Source organism: Cryptotermes secundus, unplaced genomic scaffold (genome assembly GCF_002891405.2).
Source record: "Cryptotermes secundus unplaced genomic scaffold, Csec_1.0 scaffold408, whole genome shotgun sequence".
In the NCBI taxonomy this organism is placed as follows: domain Eukaryota; kingdom Metazoa; phylum Arthropoda; class Insecta; order Blattodea; family Kalotermitidae; genus Cryptotermes; species Cryptotermes secundus.
In genome coordinates, this window is record NW_019724588.1 from 179,131 (window position 1) to 195,100 (window position 15,970).

Below are 15,970 nucleotides of genomic sequence, written 5' to 3' on the forward strand. Positions count from 1 at the left end.
CGGCTACAGTTTTCCCTAACAGAAAGAAAAATTTCACGCACACTCTGTTCCTTCTGGTCGGCCATCTCACTAATTGCCAAAGGGTTGAAACAGGAACGCACACAACAGAGCATCACAGACAAACCACTTAACTCATACTGACGCCAGCTCACTAACAGTCGCGGGAGACCCCCAGCTAACACCACCTAGCAGCACAACTCGTAACTACAAAGCATGCGCGTGCAACAGGTCGGTTCCAGTTATTTTTGGGTCCCCCTTCGTATGCAAGAATAGTTACTATTGGAAATTGGATGTTTTCTGTGTAGTCCACGTCAAGATATTACAAGCAAAGGACAAAGTTGCCAGTTGATAGTCAGTTCTGCATGACAGCAAGTCTCAAATATTTGAACTTCTCAAAGATGTACAAAAACTCAGGAATTATTCCATTACTTATTAAGGTAGCCATATGAATTAAATGAATCAATTAAACATTTATACATTCTCTCTCTTTATTTCCAAATTTTGAGTCTGATCATGCAACGCAACATGGAATACAAATAATGCTAACGAATACTACCTTACAACTCAACTGACTCACCAGCACTGTTCTTTCCTGACTTTAATTATGACACAAAATACAAATTCTTAGTGTAAATGCACCTGTCAAATGGCAGTGAAATGAGAACATACTGAAGAAAAATTACTACAAGTAGAAGTCTGATATAATGAGAATTCATAATGTCATGAAAAACTGACACTAATCAAATACTTTTCAGAGGAAGTTTAGAACATGGAAATATGGAAATGTATAAACTGATCAGAAATTAAACTAGTGTCTGTGGTTATCTCAATGTAACCAGTGAAAAAGCTGGAGTTTTTATAATTATTCTGAAACAGATAAATTGTGCAAACAAGTGATGAATTAGAAGTCAACAGAGGAAAGAAAAAAAAATCATGCAAATTTAAGAACAGTGCTTATTCTCACTTGTAATAATATGAACACAATAATGGCTGTCATTTGTACTGTACTGAGTATTGAAGAAACACGGTGACTCTGTGAGCTAGTGCTGAATTGTGTTGTATTTATGAATGAACCCAGTATCTCCACTTGTGGTGTTTCTCCACAGGAGCACTGTTTCTTCATAATTTTTGTTAACAAAAATAACACCAAACCTACATAGGTACATCTTACTTTATAACCAGGTCTGCATACATCAGGAGGCAACTACTGTGGATTCAATATTATTCCCGAAAGAAATAAGGTGGCACACAGTTGGTGTGCTTCTGCTTTGCAAATGGAAGTAATTAGAGATTGGCAGGCACAAATTAAAAGTGATGAATGTCTGCAAGTCCCTATTTATATGAAGATGTTTCATGTGATATAAGGCACACATTAAGAGTAGCATCAATGGCCTGACCATTTACATCTTTAAAAGCATATGAAGAAATTGGTTGATTTGATCACGGTCATATTTTTCTTTAGCTGAGACACTGAGCACCTTTCATGGAGATTCTGTTCAAAGTAGTTCCTTTTGATACTTTACAGTTAATTTGGCTTTGTTTATACAGAATTAGTTCAGTCTACCCATGACTCAAGTTTCATTCACTGAAACTCATTCTGTGCCAACTCTGATGCCTGTCCAGAACCAGGGTCAAAACGAAAGTATGGAGCAAAATTATTGGGGTCAGGGGTAACTTTCAACCCACAGAGTATAATTTCTTCCTACGCTTGAAACAGCAACACACAAAGCCAGCAGCAAACTGACCTACTTCACCTGTTGCTGCGCATTCAAACCTAGTAAAATCACCCATGTATGTGACTCCACTGAAAGGAATGGAATACTGTTTCTGAATCTATTAGGGGATAGAACAATCAATTCCACAAGGTGGTGAATGGTACGTCCACATCAGACCATTAATTTCTGTGAAGACAAGTCAAAATTATTTGAATGTTTTATTTTTGTCTGATACACTGAGTTACTCTCCCATGCATAGACTGAGAGGCCTCCATCCATGCTATGATTAGACACATACTGCAATGATGTCAGTGGTGCATATTCAACTTATGAAGATCAGAAATTAACAGCCGAACCAAGTCGTCAAAACATATCTTTACATAAATCTTGAAAGGAGAGAAAATGATCTGTTACAGTTGAAATTACGGAACAGTATTCTCATTAACCCAACAGCTTCAGCTCAGGAAACATTCCCATATGTCTGGATGGAACATTATTTCAGTCTTTCTTGAGATGAAGGCGATGCCTGGTTTGAAGTCATATCATAGACTGCCTCAGTAACCTACTTCTGCATTAGTAATATCTGTGGTGGGAGTGAAATATTTTTTCACTAAGCACTGATTTTTCCAGAAATGAACCCAGCCCCAGCATGTTTTGATGTACCCAAAATCCTCAGCCCTAATGGCTTAAAATATTGCATGCTTATTATGATTAAACTGGTGGTGCATAAAGAAATGTTCATTAAACAGACTTCTCAAAGCAGGTTGTATTCATTACATCAGACTTCTACTGAAGTTATATCAATTATCTTGTCACATAACCTTGTGAAATGGAAGTTTCAGGTCAGCTGATAACGAGCATAAACAAGACACATTTTCTTTCAAAGAAACCCATCATACACATACAGATACACGTGGGACCTCAAACTCAAATCTTTCTGCCTTAACATAAAAAATCTGCAGTACCCACAGCAAAAGACCCAGGCCCTAGGGTAATTTTGGTCTTAACAGTATAACGAAAAAACTGCCTCCCCACTTCAGAGCAGCATAGGTGTTTTACATCACTGGGGAGGGTGCATTCAAGGAGGGAAATTTAGAACATTTTGAATTAATCATACTGTGGACTGCTGCAAAAGTCTAGTGCTTTAGGTCAAACTTCTGACAGTATTTACAAGTGGTACAAAACTTTCACAATACACTTGTATATCTGGAAAGTTGTCCCTGTGCCAAGTACCACACCATGAAGTATTTCAAAGCTCCATGAATTTTTAAAACTGGCAGTAGATAAAGTGGTCAGCTTCTTACTCAGTCAATTTACCTCCTGAAACAGAGGCCCCATGAACCAGTGAACATGAGGCTGGGTTGGGTTTACTGCCAGTCTGGATATGACAGTAAGAAGAAAATCTCTTCCCTCTATCAGGAATTATGCCTGGGTTGTTCAGCCTGCAGCCACTCAGCTTACTGAAACATCTTCGCTTTCTAGCCACAGAGTAGCATAAAAAAATAAAGCAGACTACTTTGACCAAAAACCTCAACAAAATGTGTAAAGTGAATGAATTCTCTTTTCACTAAATATACATCTTTTACAACTCGGGTAGCATTCATTTCAGAGAAAACCTAAAGCTGCAAAAAACTCTAATACCTTATCTACAACTAAGTTACAGCCACTGAACTTCAATAGCAGATCTATGGACAGTATATCAAATTCACAATCATACACTAAATACATTAGACAGAGCAAGCATAGAGGATATATAAAGATACGTAAAACTTTAGAATCACACTGGTCAGTCATGAGCTCACAATGCTTGAGATTAAATATAAATTACAACAGGACTTATAACATTATGAACAATGTGTCATTCATGTTCAAATTATGTCTGGTATTTTCATCTTGCTTGTTTTCCTTTTATTTATGCCTGGTGTTTTCATCTCGCCTGTTTTACATTTTACTTTACATGACATTAATACTATCAGTGGGCAGATATCCTATAATGGCATATGCAAGAGATTGTAACAGGCACAACAAAACATTATACCAAACGTATTTCCATAAAGTGTCCACAGTATGATGTAAACTCCGATTCCCTTTCTGCAGCAGATAAAACATTCTTTCCCGTTATCACTTCATATCCATTTACAACGATGATGATTTACAAGACGAAACACATTTTATTCACTTTACCCTAAATCAACTTGCACTGCATCACGAAAATACCTTCACCTTGCACATCATCTGCTGGAAGTTATATTAACATTTAAATTTTTGTTTTCATGGGAATTAGGCACAAACGTATGCAATATCTAAAATGTTTCAGTATGACACAAACGACTCCAAACAGAACAATCCCTTATGTTATTATAGTACTAGCTATGTGCGTATCATTGGTTCCCTTGTACTGAACATCTATATAAACTGTGTAAAAGACAAACTGAGTTAAGTGTTGAGGGGATATTTCATTACATGCAGCACTCCAGCTTCCTCACTAGTACAGCACCAACTTACATCAAATGCAAAATTAAAATCTTTTAAACATCTATCACGTCATATATTCACACATTCCCTTACATGTATACATTTGTATCAACATAAATCTAATACCAACATGTCAATACACTAAAAAACTTGTGATGGTAATATAAACACTTAAAAACTAGGTAAAGATTCCTGCAGTAAGGTGGCAGTAACAAGCAGCACAAGTCCAGTTGCAATTCTGTGCCACCTACTGTGACTTACACTATTTTCAAAAGCAAATGGAAACTCTTCATTCAGAAGCACTGGTGGATATATTTTCAATCTCTCCTTTATTTTGCTCAGATAATGGCCCAGCCTTTTCCTCTAGTAAAGGAACTATGTTTCCTGCTAAAGATGTATCTGTACTTTCTACAAGAGTACTTGCAAGCTTGTCCCCTGACAATGGGGGCACTTCATTATTAACAGGGGAGATGGCAGCTCTCTCATCCGTGTATGCTGCTTCAGTTTCACTGACTGACGATCTTATTTCTCTGTCACCAGCCTGCTCACTCTCCTGACAAAGTTCACTGGAGTCTCTGACGATGTCAGATGATTCATTCTCATTGCACGAGGGCGAAGCTACACTTTCTTCGGTATCATCGGGGGGATGTAAACATTTGATCTCACTACCTTCCACAGGAGATGGAATCCTGGCCTCTGCTTCCTGAGAGGACAATCTGCTGTCTGCTGCTGCACTCGATTGGGATGATGGTCTGTTGTCCCCCACCTCAGATGCCTGACAGTTCTCTTCTGTCTCTACTGGAGATGTCCTGTCACCTAGTGAAGTCTCATCTATAGGGGCATTTTCATCTGGTGAAGTCTCCTCTTCAGGGACATTATCATCTGGTGAAGTCTCATCTGCAGGAACAATGTCACTTGATGAGTGCTCCCCTGCAGGGGCCATGTCATCTGGTAAATTCTCCTCTGCAGGGACAATGTCACCTGATGAAATCTCCCCTACAGGGGCCACATCACCTGGTGACGTTTCCTCTGCAGGGCCTATGTCACCTGAAATCTCCTCTGCAGTCGCACTGTCATCCAGTACCATCTGCTCTGCAGGTTCCTTGTCGTCTGGTAATGCCTCTTCAGTAGTACTGTCATCTATGTTTGCCAGAGCTACTGGCTGATCATTGCCAGCTTCTGCTTCATCTACTTCCATCTTTTCCTCTCCTTCTGCAACTTTCTCTCCATTTTTACCTAAAAACAAAGGGTACAATTATTTCAAACAAAGCACATATGTCTGTGAACACATGCATGTAAGTGCACCACTGCCCCAAATCAATGGAGTTCCTATATTCTTGAATCAGGCCACAAGACAGGACATGTCATACTGTACGTAGACAAACTTATGGAAGAAATGTCCTGCATACTGAACAAGGTATCCTGTAGCACAGTCATAGGGGCCACTATTTATAGGTTGCATAATCTAATGCCACCTTTCAAGAAATCTTGAACATATTTATATCTGCATATAATGTTGTCATATGCTGCCTTATGACAAAGAAATTCCCCAAAAGCACATCTATAATAAAGTTAGCACAGAAGAAAGAACAGAGTGTATGCTATATCTGTTAATTTGTCATAAATATAACACACTTTCTTTCTCCTGTTATTGTGACATCAGCAGAATAATTGTCTGTGAGCATCTCAGCGGGCAGACATTCTTTGGAAAGATGAAAAGTTTTTAGCTGCTAGAAAACAGTTCCTACATTGAAGTAAATTTATATGCGTTATGCTCTCTTTTTAAAAGGCATTTTAATAAATTTCTACTGTTAAGCATAAAATCTTAAGTTTCAGTATTTACCAAATATTAAAACACCACAATAACAAAATTTTCTAAGAACGTTTCACATTTATAGCTGGTCATTTGTGTTAAGTAGAGATTAGCATGAAATACCTGTCATGTCAAAAAGACATTCTATAAGAAAAACTCCGTTCATGAAGGCAATGAAAGATGTTCATTCTTTCTTACAATTTAAAAATCAATAATAATCATTGACTTTACTGCATACAGCAATACTGGGATGTCCATGTGCAGTTTTAAAAACTGGCAAATCAATAGTGAGGGCCACACTGAACAACTGTAATTCATAAGATAAAAAAAAACTGTTTTCTCAGCAGGCACTGTTATAATAAATAATCAAAATTTAAATAAGAAATATAATTTGGAAGAAGTTTTCTTATATTATAGTACCTATTAAAACAATACTATGTTGAATTCGCTCCTGGGTCTTTGCACAACGTAGCTCTGGCCGATGTTGCTAACATTTCGGAGATACATGCTGCCTCCACCTTCAGAGGTGACCCACTAACACTGTCCACATTCATACAGTACAAAGTCCAAGGGCAGAGTCAACCTCAGTAACGAACTAATGAAAAATGTTAAAACCAGTAACATACTATAATACGTAATATATTTGCACAGCTGAATCGGTGACTGCGAAGAGCATTATGGCAGACATCAGGGATACTGACATAAATTTCCATGGTGGAAAAGAAACTCTGGGGCTTGTTACACAAGATTCTCTTCAATTTTAGGAAATCTGACAACAGATGAGTGTTCATGAAATTTATGACCGAACTATTAGCTGTATATGCATTGCCCTGTTGAGATGTCAGTGTGTTTTCTGAAGTGAGAATAATAAATCAGGCAATATAGTTAATAATTATGTTGAATGTAGTGTCCTGGATTCTTATTAATTTACAGGCAACAAGTTTTCGAGCGGCCCCACTACAATGTTTGCAGTCATATTATGTTTCTCATTATGTACTTCAAAAGTATCAATTTAGAGATTTTGCACTGGGTAGTATCCCTGGATGGAACTTATACAAAGACATGGAGTGATGGCACTAATCAGTCCACTAGGAAGAGGAAAAGAGCAACCATCACTGGCATATGCCGAAAATAGAACCCAGCAACTTTCTAGTGATGTAATGGAGTACATCAATGATGAAGAGACAACCTGGTTTCTGGAGCAGTACAAGAATAGCAGAATTCTAATATTTTATCGAGTGTTATGGCTAAGTGCTTGTAACTCCTGTTTCATACTGGGTGGATCTTAAATCTGAATCTTAACCTGGAGACAGGCTATCATGTCACCTGGTAATGTCTCTTCTGTAAAACTTACAAAAATAAATACTTCATGTTGTGCACACTTCTGCATACAGAATGTGGTTTTTGAGGACTGTTTACAAAACATAACTTAAGACTTTGAACAAGCAGCACTCACTTGTCCCTGGTGAAGGAACCTCACTGTTTTCTTGATCTGGTAGTTCTGAGCTTGCTGCCAGCTGTGGTTGCTCTGCTTTGCCCTCGGGCAGTCCTTCACTGTCAGATGGGGCACGATCAAGACTCGATTCGTCTGTTGAAGGTTTGCGTACTAGACCCAGTATGTTAAGCATACTTGGGGGGTCTCCACCCTCTACAATAAACAATAAGATACATAAATCACTTGGTACTTAACATAATCATATTTGATTATGTAACAAATTTCTTCCACTCACCGGGCTGAGGAGCTTGCTTTTTGTCTGGTGCATCCTTACTGCCCTCCCCAGGCTCCTCCTTGCGACTTGGAACAAAGGCCTTGAGCCAGCGATCACTGGGATCTTCACTAGCATTGTCAGCATCGTCTAATGTGACCAGTGGTGGGAAGGAAGCTGACTGGATGGTTGCAGCCTTTGCTTTGGCTGGAGAGGGGTACGCACTCTTTCGCTCACACTTTGCCAAATGATTTGCTGCAAGAATAACACTGTACACTGTAAATGTCTGCCTAATACCATAGAATGTTCAGACAGAAACTACCAATTTCATAGTATGACAGGAATTACAGTACCCACAACATAATCCTTCAGAGATACATGAATAAACATGGACAGATTGAAAACGTTTATTTTATGAAACTGAATACAAACACGTGACAAGAAAATTCAAATTAACTTGTTAAAAAAATTTAATTTTCTAATAAGCAGAATAATTATTTATTCTTATATATAAAAGGCAAAGGCTTGCCCTTCTGTGATGAAAATAAGTCAGAAAATATCCACAATGTATTAAAATTAACATGATTGTGAAATGCAACTCACAAATGCATCACTTTCCAATATGGTCCCCGTTTTTAAATACCATTGGTTCAACAAGGCACAAGTATATTTATACAGGGAAAAACTGTTTTTGGCTATGTGGCAAGCCATGTACAGTCAACTCTCGATTATCCGGGCTAATGGTGGGGATGGNTCATATGCACAGCCTTCTTCAATTCACTGTCACTGTCAAACTGATAGCCATTAACACAATTGTAAATGGCCATTACTAGGTTATGGTTCCTTAGTGATCATGTGGCTGCCCCAACAGACATGAATGCAACAGAAAAAGGTGTTTTCTACAAGGCCTGTGCCGGGGCTACATAAAACAGACGAGTTGGGAAGCAAGACAGGCAGTCTAGAGACAGACAGACAGACAGACAGCCAACCAGTCAGCCAGCCAGCCAGCCAGCCTGTCAAGAGTGGGTCTGCAGACAGTCAGCTGACAGTTGCAGAAGCTGGGGACAGTTCAAGAACCCAGAGGAAGGTGAACATCCACCACTGGAAGCCACTACCACACAAAGCAGTGAAGACCGTGACTGAGAACCTTAGTCTTTGTGTGACTGTGAACTGTAAAGTGTAGTCACATATTGTATCAAAGTGTGCAATAAATCAAGACATCAAACCCAGACCCATCTATAGTCACACTCCATCCTGTAACAATACATTACTTCTGAACCAGCTGTGGAAGTCCAGTGCTCTGAAAATATTACCACAATAAAACTTACCTAGCCTATTGCCGCTAGAAGTTTTGTACCCACACACACAGAACATTTCTGCTGGAAGCTGCACTATTTGCCCTAGTGTAAACTCAGGCGTGCTTTTACCCGATTCATGGAACACCACAATATGCTCCATCATGGCTTTGCTGCAGCATGTTGCAAAACGACACCTTGAGCACGTTAAGTAGCCTCTGTGAACCACAAACATCAATCATCTTACCTTCCTGAAAATGACAGTTTGCTACATCACATTTATGTAAGGCAGTCAAAAAGTTCCTGGAATTCCCTAGCAGATGGAGAACAAGCGATAGGACAGCACACACACTGTTGTGGTGGGAAGCTCAGCATGTCTGCTTGCACACGCAACAGGTCTGGACAGGTTTCAGTGTGCAGTGTCATTACTCTTCCGTTTGAATTAGACGTGAGTGTTGGTCATTCGGCACAATGTTGCAATTTGAACAGTGTGTGAACATCAGGTTCATCTGCACACTGGGAATATCTGCTTCAGAGACGCTATCGGCCCTGCAGCAAGTTTACAGTGACACTGCACTAAAGAAATCCGCAGTTTACAACTGGTTTTTCCGGCTTAAGAATGGACAGGAGACGTTAAATGACCAGTGCACCGGGAGACCTTCAACATCCAGAACCGAAGAAATGATTGGAAAAGTGTGACAACTGATTCTATGTGATCGAAGAATGACAATCACGGAGTTGGAGCAAGACAGTTCTGTTACTGGCCATTTCTACGTGCAAGTTTTGCAGAGGTTGTGCAGTGTGGTTCGAGGGAAGCAGCACAAGTGGCAGGGACAGTGGTTTCTGCATCACGATAACGCACTGTGCCACACATCGCTCGTTGTGCAGCAATTCCTCGCTGAGAAAAACATTCCTGTCATCACTCAACCACCGTACTATCCAATCTTGCTCCAAGTGACTTTTGGCTGTCCCTACTCCAAAAATGAGCCTCCAGGAGACACATTTCACAACCATGGAGGACATCAAATCAAATGCGACGGCTGAGCTCCGGAAGAGTCCAAAAGAAGCCTTCCACCACTGCTTCCAACAATGGCAGGATCGATAGAGCAAATGAGTGTGTGCACACAAGGGTCCTACTTTGAAGGTGATTGGGTAAGCGCTGCCGTATGTCCTACCATTAAGAGTGCTATACCACCATTCCAGGAACTTTTTGACTGACACTCGTACATGCAACTACAAGAATACTTTTCGCTTTGAATGCTACCAAAAGTTTCAGCGTATGACATAGCCACACACTGAAAGCTAATGTTATCTATCAGCTGCACATAAGGAGTATTTTGGCCCTGCTGAAGCAAGGAACAGAAGTTTTCAAAACATCAGTGCATAAGCAACTGGCGAGGCACGATACATACGGGAAGTGATCTTCTCCAAGGAACTCTCCCTCACACTCACAACAAGTGGAGCCTGACGGCACACCATATATTGCCAGAGGTGGTTCAAACATTTTGTTGGCAAAATTTGATGATGATTTCATCCTGTCTGGCTGTTTCTTCTGTGTGAGTGGGCCTCGGGACAGTTGGGATGTTGGTGGCAATGGCATCATCACATCCACCCCTCTCGGGTTCACATACGGTTTCACTCCTGCAATAACCACAATGTGTAGATACCTATCCTTATTTTGCTTAACCCATGTAGCACATTTTAAGACGTGGATAAATCTAAATTTATATACATACAAGTATATCAGCAGAAAAGGTTATGCATAATTGTGTTTCCTCTCCATTTTAATAATATGCACATAAATATGTGAACATACTTACTAAAGGACAAAGCTCTAAGAAGCCTATGTTAACTAACTTCAAGGAGCAGAGCCCTTCTTGAGAAGCTGTCAGTTGTGCAACTACTCAAGAATTTCCCAATATTTTATGGAACCTGACAGTTCATTACCACGTTAACAAGAGCCCCCCACTGGTCCCTATCCTAAGCGAGATCAATCCAGTCCATACCACTCCATCCCATCTCTCTAAGATCCATTTTAATATTATCCGTCTATATCTTGGTCTGCCTAGTGGTCTCTTTCCTTCCGCCTTTCCACCATTATCCTATATTAAGCAGTATATGCTACAGAACATAATGTGTGATCCCACTGGGGTCCACACCAAGAACACCTATCACAGTCTAATCAGTCACCACATTGGTGAACTTAGCAGACATTCTTTATAAAATAATCTGGATGTATGATACCACATCAGTACACCACTGCCATGAAGTACCATTACAAATGTTCATACAAGGAATACGAATTACTACTGTGCAACTCGGTTACTCAGTTGCCAATCACCTTTCATGGAATATGACAGTCCATTAGATTTCATAAGACCATGCTAGTATATCCAATACTCAGCCAATTTTATCTAGTCCAGTTCACCAAGTGGTCTTTTTCGGCTTAAGGAATTCCAACTAAAACGCTATATGCTTTTATTGCCTCTTCCATGTATATTAAATGTTCCAGTCACATTCTTCTCCTTCATCTCATCACCCTAATAAAATTATGTGAAGAAAATACATTATGAAGCTTCATGTTATGTAATTTCATCTATCTTCCAATTGCTTCCTCTCCAGTAGGTTCAACTATTCTGCAGATCATTTCATTTTCAAAGATTCTCGGTGTTGTTCCTTATGGCAAGTGACCAATTTTAGGCCGATATAAAACAACTGATATTTCTTGACTTCTTATTCTGTACCAAGAAATTTGCATGCCTAGGTAGAAAGGCTAGAAATAAATGTACCTGGAACACCTTTGAAGCTGCTGTGGTCCTTAATCTGGTGCTCTTTGAGGATGCCCTTGTGGACAAACCACATGACACACTTATTGCATCTGCGAGCAATTGTCTTTCTCTGGTGTTTCTGTAATAAAAAAACAACTTCTGCATTAATTCACGCATGCACACACACACATGTGCGCGCCTCTAAATTATATAATTTTTACCGGGTTTCATGGTGCCTGGCCTGTGGGCTTCTAGGTAAATAGGGGTGTGCAGTACAATAAAAAAATGGCCTACAAAAGAGAATTTAAGTTTCAAACCAACAAACTGATGATAATTTCTGTGCAAACTTTGAAAGTAGCAATGTATTATATTGCCTGGCACATACTAATGTAAGGCTAGACCCACAGGTCTGAAAAAGCAAAGTGTCACATGTTTATATAAGAACAAGACAAGAGACAATATGCCCTTCATACAATTAAGAATTTTGTTAACAAAAGTTTTACCACATTAGAGCAAACCTCAATATTACACAGCACTCTGCATAGAAACCTGCTCTCATGAAGATGTGCAAGGATAGCAAGCCTACTGTAAAGCTAGCCCCCCCCCCCAAAAAAAAGGAAGAAAAGATCTGATAATTTCTGTAGCATTCGGTATGTGATATTCATCCTCAAAGAGAAGACATATGCATAGTGAATACTACACAACCAAGTTACATGGTCAGACTTCCAAATGCATATACATATTTCCCCACCTGAATATGATTAAGGAAGAAGTTAACATTGGCAGACATCTTCTTTCCTTGGCTGGCAAATGCAACAGTCTTCAGACAGAATGGGCACTGGAGCTTTTCACCTCCACCGTGCACCTCATAGAAATGGTCAATGAGATCTCTGTGCATCGATGAGCGGAACTTGCAGATCCCACACTCATATGGCAACTCAACTGCAATATGTGTACGGTGCATGTGTGAGATAAGCATAGGTCTGTCACGGAACTTCTCCTCACAGATACGGCACACCAAGTTTGTCGTCGCCTTCAGATGAATCTAAAACAAAAACATGGGGAATCTCAGTAGTGACACTACACAAAGGACTGTCCTTGCTTCTCATTTCAAACTTTCAGGTTAACCTGTATACAGAACAGTCACTTTTTGTCTATGAAGCAATGGTAACTATACTCTTGTCTGCTCTGACTCCTCATGTAGTTCACAAGATTATTAGAGCACCACCAAGTATCACAATCAGTCCTCAGGCCTCCAAGCAGACCTGTAGAATTTCTTGAAAGATGTGAAATTTGACATCAGAAATTATACAGTAAAGTTACAATAATGTGCACACAAACTAAAAACTGAAGTGGGATGAATGGAAATCCAGTTTGAAGGTGATAGCGCTTACCTCCTCAATGTGCGTCTGCATGGAGAATGGAGTGGGGAATGACTTGAGGCAGTATTTGCACTGCGTGAGATCACTGAGTTCCATCAAGAACTGGTTGTCTGACTGTGCATGCATGATGAGATGCTTCATTAACAAGATATTGTTCGAGTACTTCCGATTGCAGACACAGCACTGTAACCAAAACATACATGACAGAACAGGGGCAATATAGATGTGATCCATGAAACTTGCTTGTGTGAGAGATGATGCGGAACAATCCATAAGTCATACAAATCTACAGTTCAGATATCTATTTGATATGCAACTGAGTTCAGAAGAATCCAAGACCACTTTTCATAAAACAATGCAGGCATTTCTAACCCATACACATCATTAAACTCATCTATAATGATCATTAGAATACAAAAGCCTACTTGGTCTCATCTGGATGGAACACCACTGCTATCACTAATTTATAAAGGATATAATACTAGAAGTGTTAGACTGCGTGATTTTAATCCGCAGGCGAACTATACCGACTGCTGCTTGTCGGCGAAGTTTAGTGCCAACTTTTGCGGATAGAGGGTGCCGCGTGGTCAGCACAATGAATCCCCATGGCCATTAATTTCGGTTTTCTAGACCGGAGCCACTATTTCCTTGAAATAGCTCCTCAATTATCATAACGAGGCTGAGTTGACCCCGTTCCAGACCCACTACTTCTCAGAAAAAAATCTAGTAGCACCGGGAATCGAACCCAGACCCCTGGATCTATAGCCAGGAATGCTGACCACTAGACCACAGGGGCAGTCACTAAAAGTGTTAAACAAACAATAAAGTTATAATATGCCCACGAAAATATATTAACTGAACATTTTCCCCAGCTTTTTTGAACACACGCTTAAAAAAATAAGTTTTCTGGGGGGGGGGGCAGAATGGTTGGGAAAACATAAGAACCCCATATAAAATTATTTATTCACTATTTGGTAATATTCAAAAAGGTTTCAAGTCCCTGACATCATGCTTTAGCAATAAAAAAAAATTAACGTCCCAGAATGTTTAAAATCCAGCAGACATAATTATTGACAGAGTTCAAATCTATTTAGCACTACAGGTTAAACCACTCCTTCTGATCTTCCAGTCACACGGAGTACGTCCCAGAATGTTTAAAATCCAGCAGACATAATTATTGACAGAGTTCAAATCTATTTAGCACTACAGGTTAAACCACTCCTTCTGATCTTCCAGTCACACGGAGTACAGATCCTGGACCTCAAGTTGAACAAGCCACATACTATGTGATGAAGATCTGGCATATGGTTTAAACAGATTACAAGCAACAATGCTCTTCTACAAAAACACCAGCTGCAGCCATTTTACTAATATTTTTACCCATGTGTTTGGAATTTTCTGCCTACATTAATTATGGATGACACTGCAGTTTTCAAACCAACTAATGAATAAAAAGGGAGAAGAACAACAATATAGTTTTCTAAAGCAACAACAGTGTGAAACAAGAATTCTGTGCAGCTTTTGTTGATAAAATGCTGAATGCACAACCACCAATGAGACAAGTGGTCCATAAGCTCAATAAACAATTTTAAGAACCTGGTAGCATTGCTGATTTAAAAAAAAATATCAAGTTCTGTGATGACTTGAAAATTTACAATTTTTTACACAAGCAATTAATTCAATTAACACCTGCCTAAAGTACCGTGACACAACCTTCGGTATATGCTGTGTACATTATAACTAAACTCCTGCAGACCTATGTTATTATAAGCTTGAAATTAATATGATCCTGACACACAGATTGAAGCACAGAGATACTGGGTTTTCGGACTTTGTCCATTGTCTGGATTCTAAATAACCAAGTAAAAAACACAGCATTTCAGAAACTGGATCTGTTTCCATCCTCAGGTGAGGGAAGACACCTACTCTGTTGGGTCCCTTAGAAAGAGCTAGCCTCAATCACTGGACTTATTTAGAATCTGGACGATGGCAAAGCCCAAAAACCCAGTATCTCTGTGTTATACACCATTGTCAGAACCCTATAGTATATACAGATTGAAGTTCATGAACTGAATCTTACAATGTTTAAAAACAATGAAAGAGCAGAGTGACATAACTGCACATACTGCAGTGGCAAGACCCCACATCAAGTGATATGATGGTTGAGGCCTGGGCATGATGCAAGGCTCTCTATCTGCAGGCCTGTAAATTTTAATGATACTAGTATAGGAAAAAAATTACTTGCATCTCCTGCAGATATAAGCTGATGTTATAATTCAGGGCACACTAATCACCTTTTGACATTCGTAAAAAAAAAAAAAAGCCAGTGTGTGATTCAGGAAATCTGACTGGCACAATTTCCAATTTTTAAATAAACCAATTACTCATTGAATGATCCTATATTCATTTTTGGGGCAGTTGAATTCAGAGGTATTCAGAGCTGAAATGGGCAAGTTCAGTGTTTCAGTTTACTATATAAAACCACTCTACTGAATTTCATCTTACAATCCACACTTTCAATTTTAATCTGAGGTTCTATAAATTAACTGACATTAAAACAGTTCAGCAAGCACTGACCTAAAGAGATGAGCCCTGAACTATGTCTCTGCCTTTCTTACTTGGAATGAACACACAATGAATTTAAAATAACAGAAAATAAGCAACTCAGCCTCTGCCCCCCCTCCCACGCTGAAAGCTCAACACCAACACCAAATCCTACCAATAGGCATGAACCTGAATAAAGTCCCTCCACCTCCAAACCTTATATTCTAACTCCCTAATTTCCTTTTTAACCATTTTAATGTTTCCCTCTCACT

General features: G+C 39.4%; 1 protein-coding gene across 4 annotated transcripts in view; it reads right to left on the bottom strand.

Annotated features, from left to right (window-relative positions):
• Positions 1–463: 463 nt before the first annotated feature.
• LOC111862331 overlaps positions 464–15,970 on the bottom strand; it is a 58,500-nt gene continuing 42,993 nt past the window's right edge. For all 4 annotated transcript variants that reach the window (XM_023847629.2, XM_023847630.2, XM_023847627.2 and 1 more), the window contains 8 exons: positions 13,167–13,337; positions 12,524–12,817; positions 11,794–11,911; positions 10,417–10,645; positions 9,038–9,222; positions 7,734–7,964; positions 7,460–7,651; positions 464–5,426 (listed from right to left, as the gene is read on the bottom strand). In XM_023847629.2, the coding sequence (XP_023703397.1) occupies positions 4,480–5,426; positions 7,460–7,651; positions 7,734–7,964; positions 9,038–9,222; positions 10,417–10,645; positions 11,794–11,911; positions 12,524–12,817; positions 13,167–13,337 (2,367 nt within the window). In that variant the 3' untranslated portion in view covers positions 464–4,479. The remainder of the gene's footprint in view (positions 5,427–7,459; positions 7,652–7,733; positions 7,965–9,037; positions 9,223–10,416; positions 10,646–11,793; positions 11,912–12,523; positions 12,818–13,166; positions 13,338–15,970) is intronic.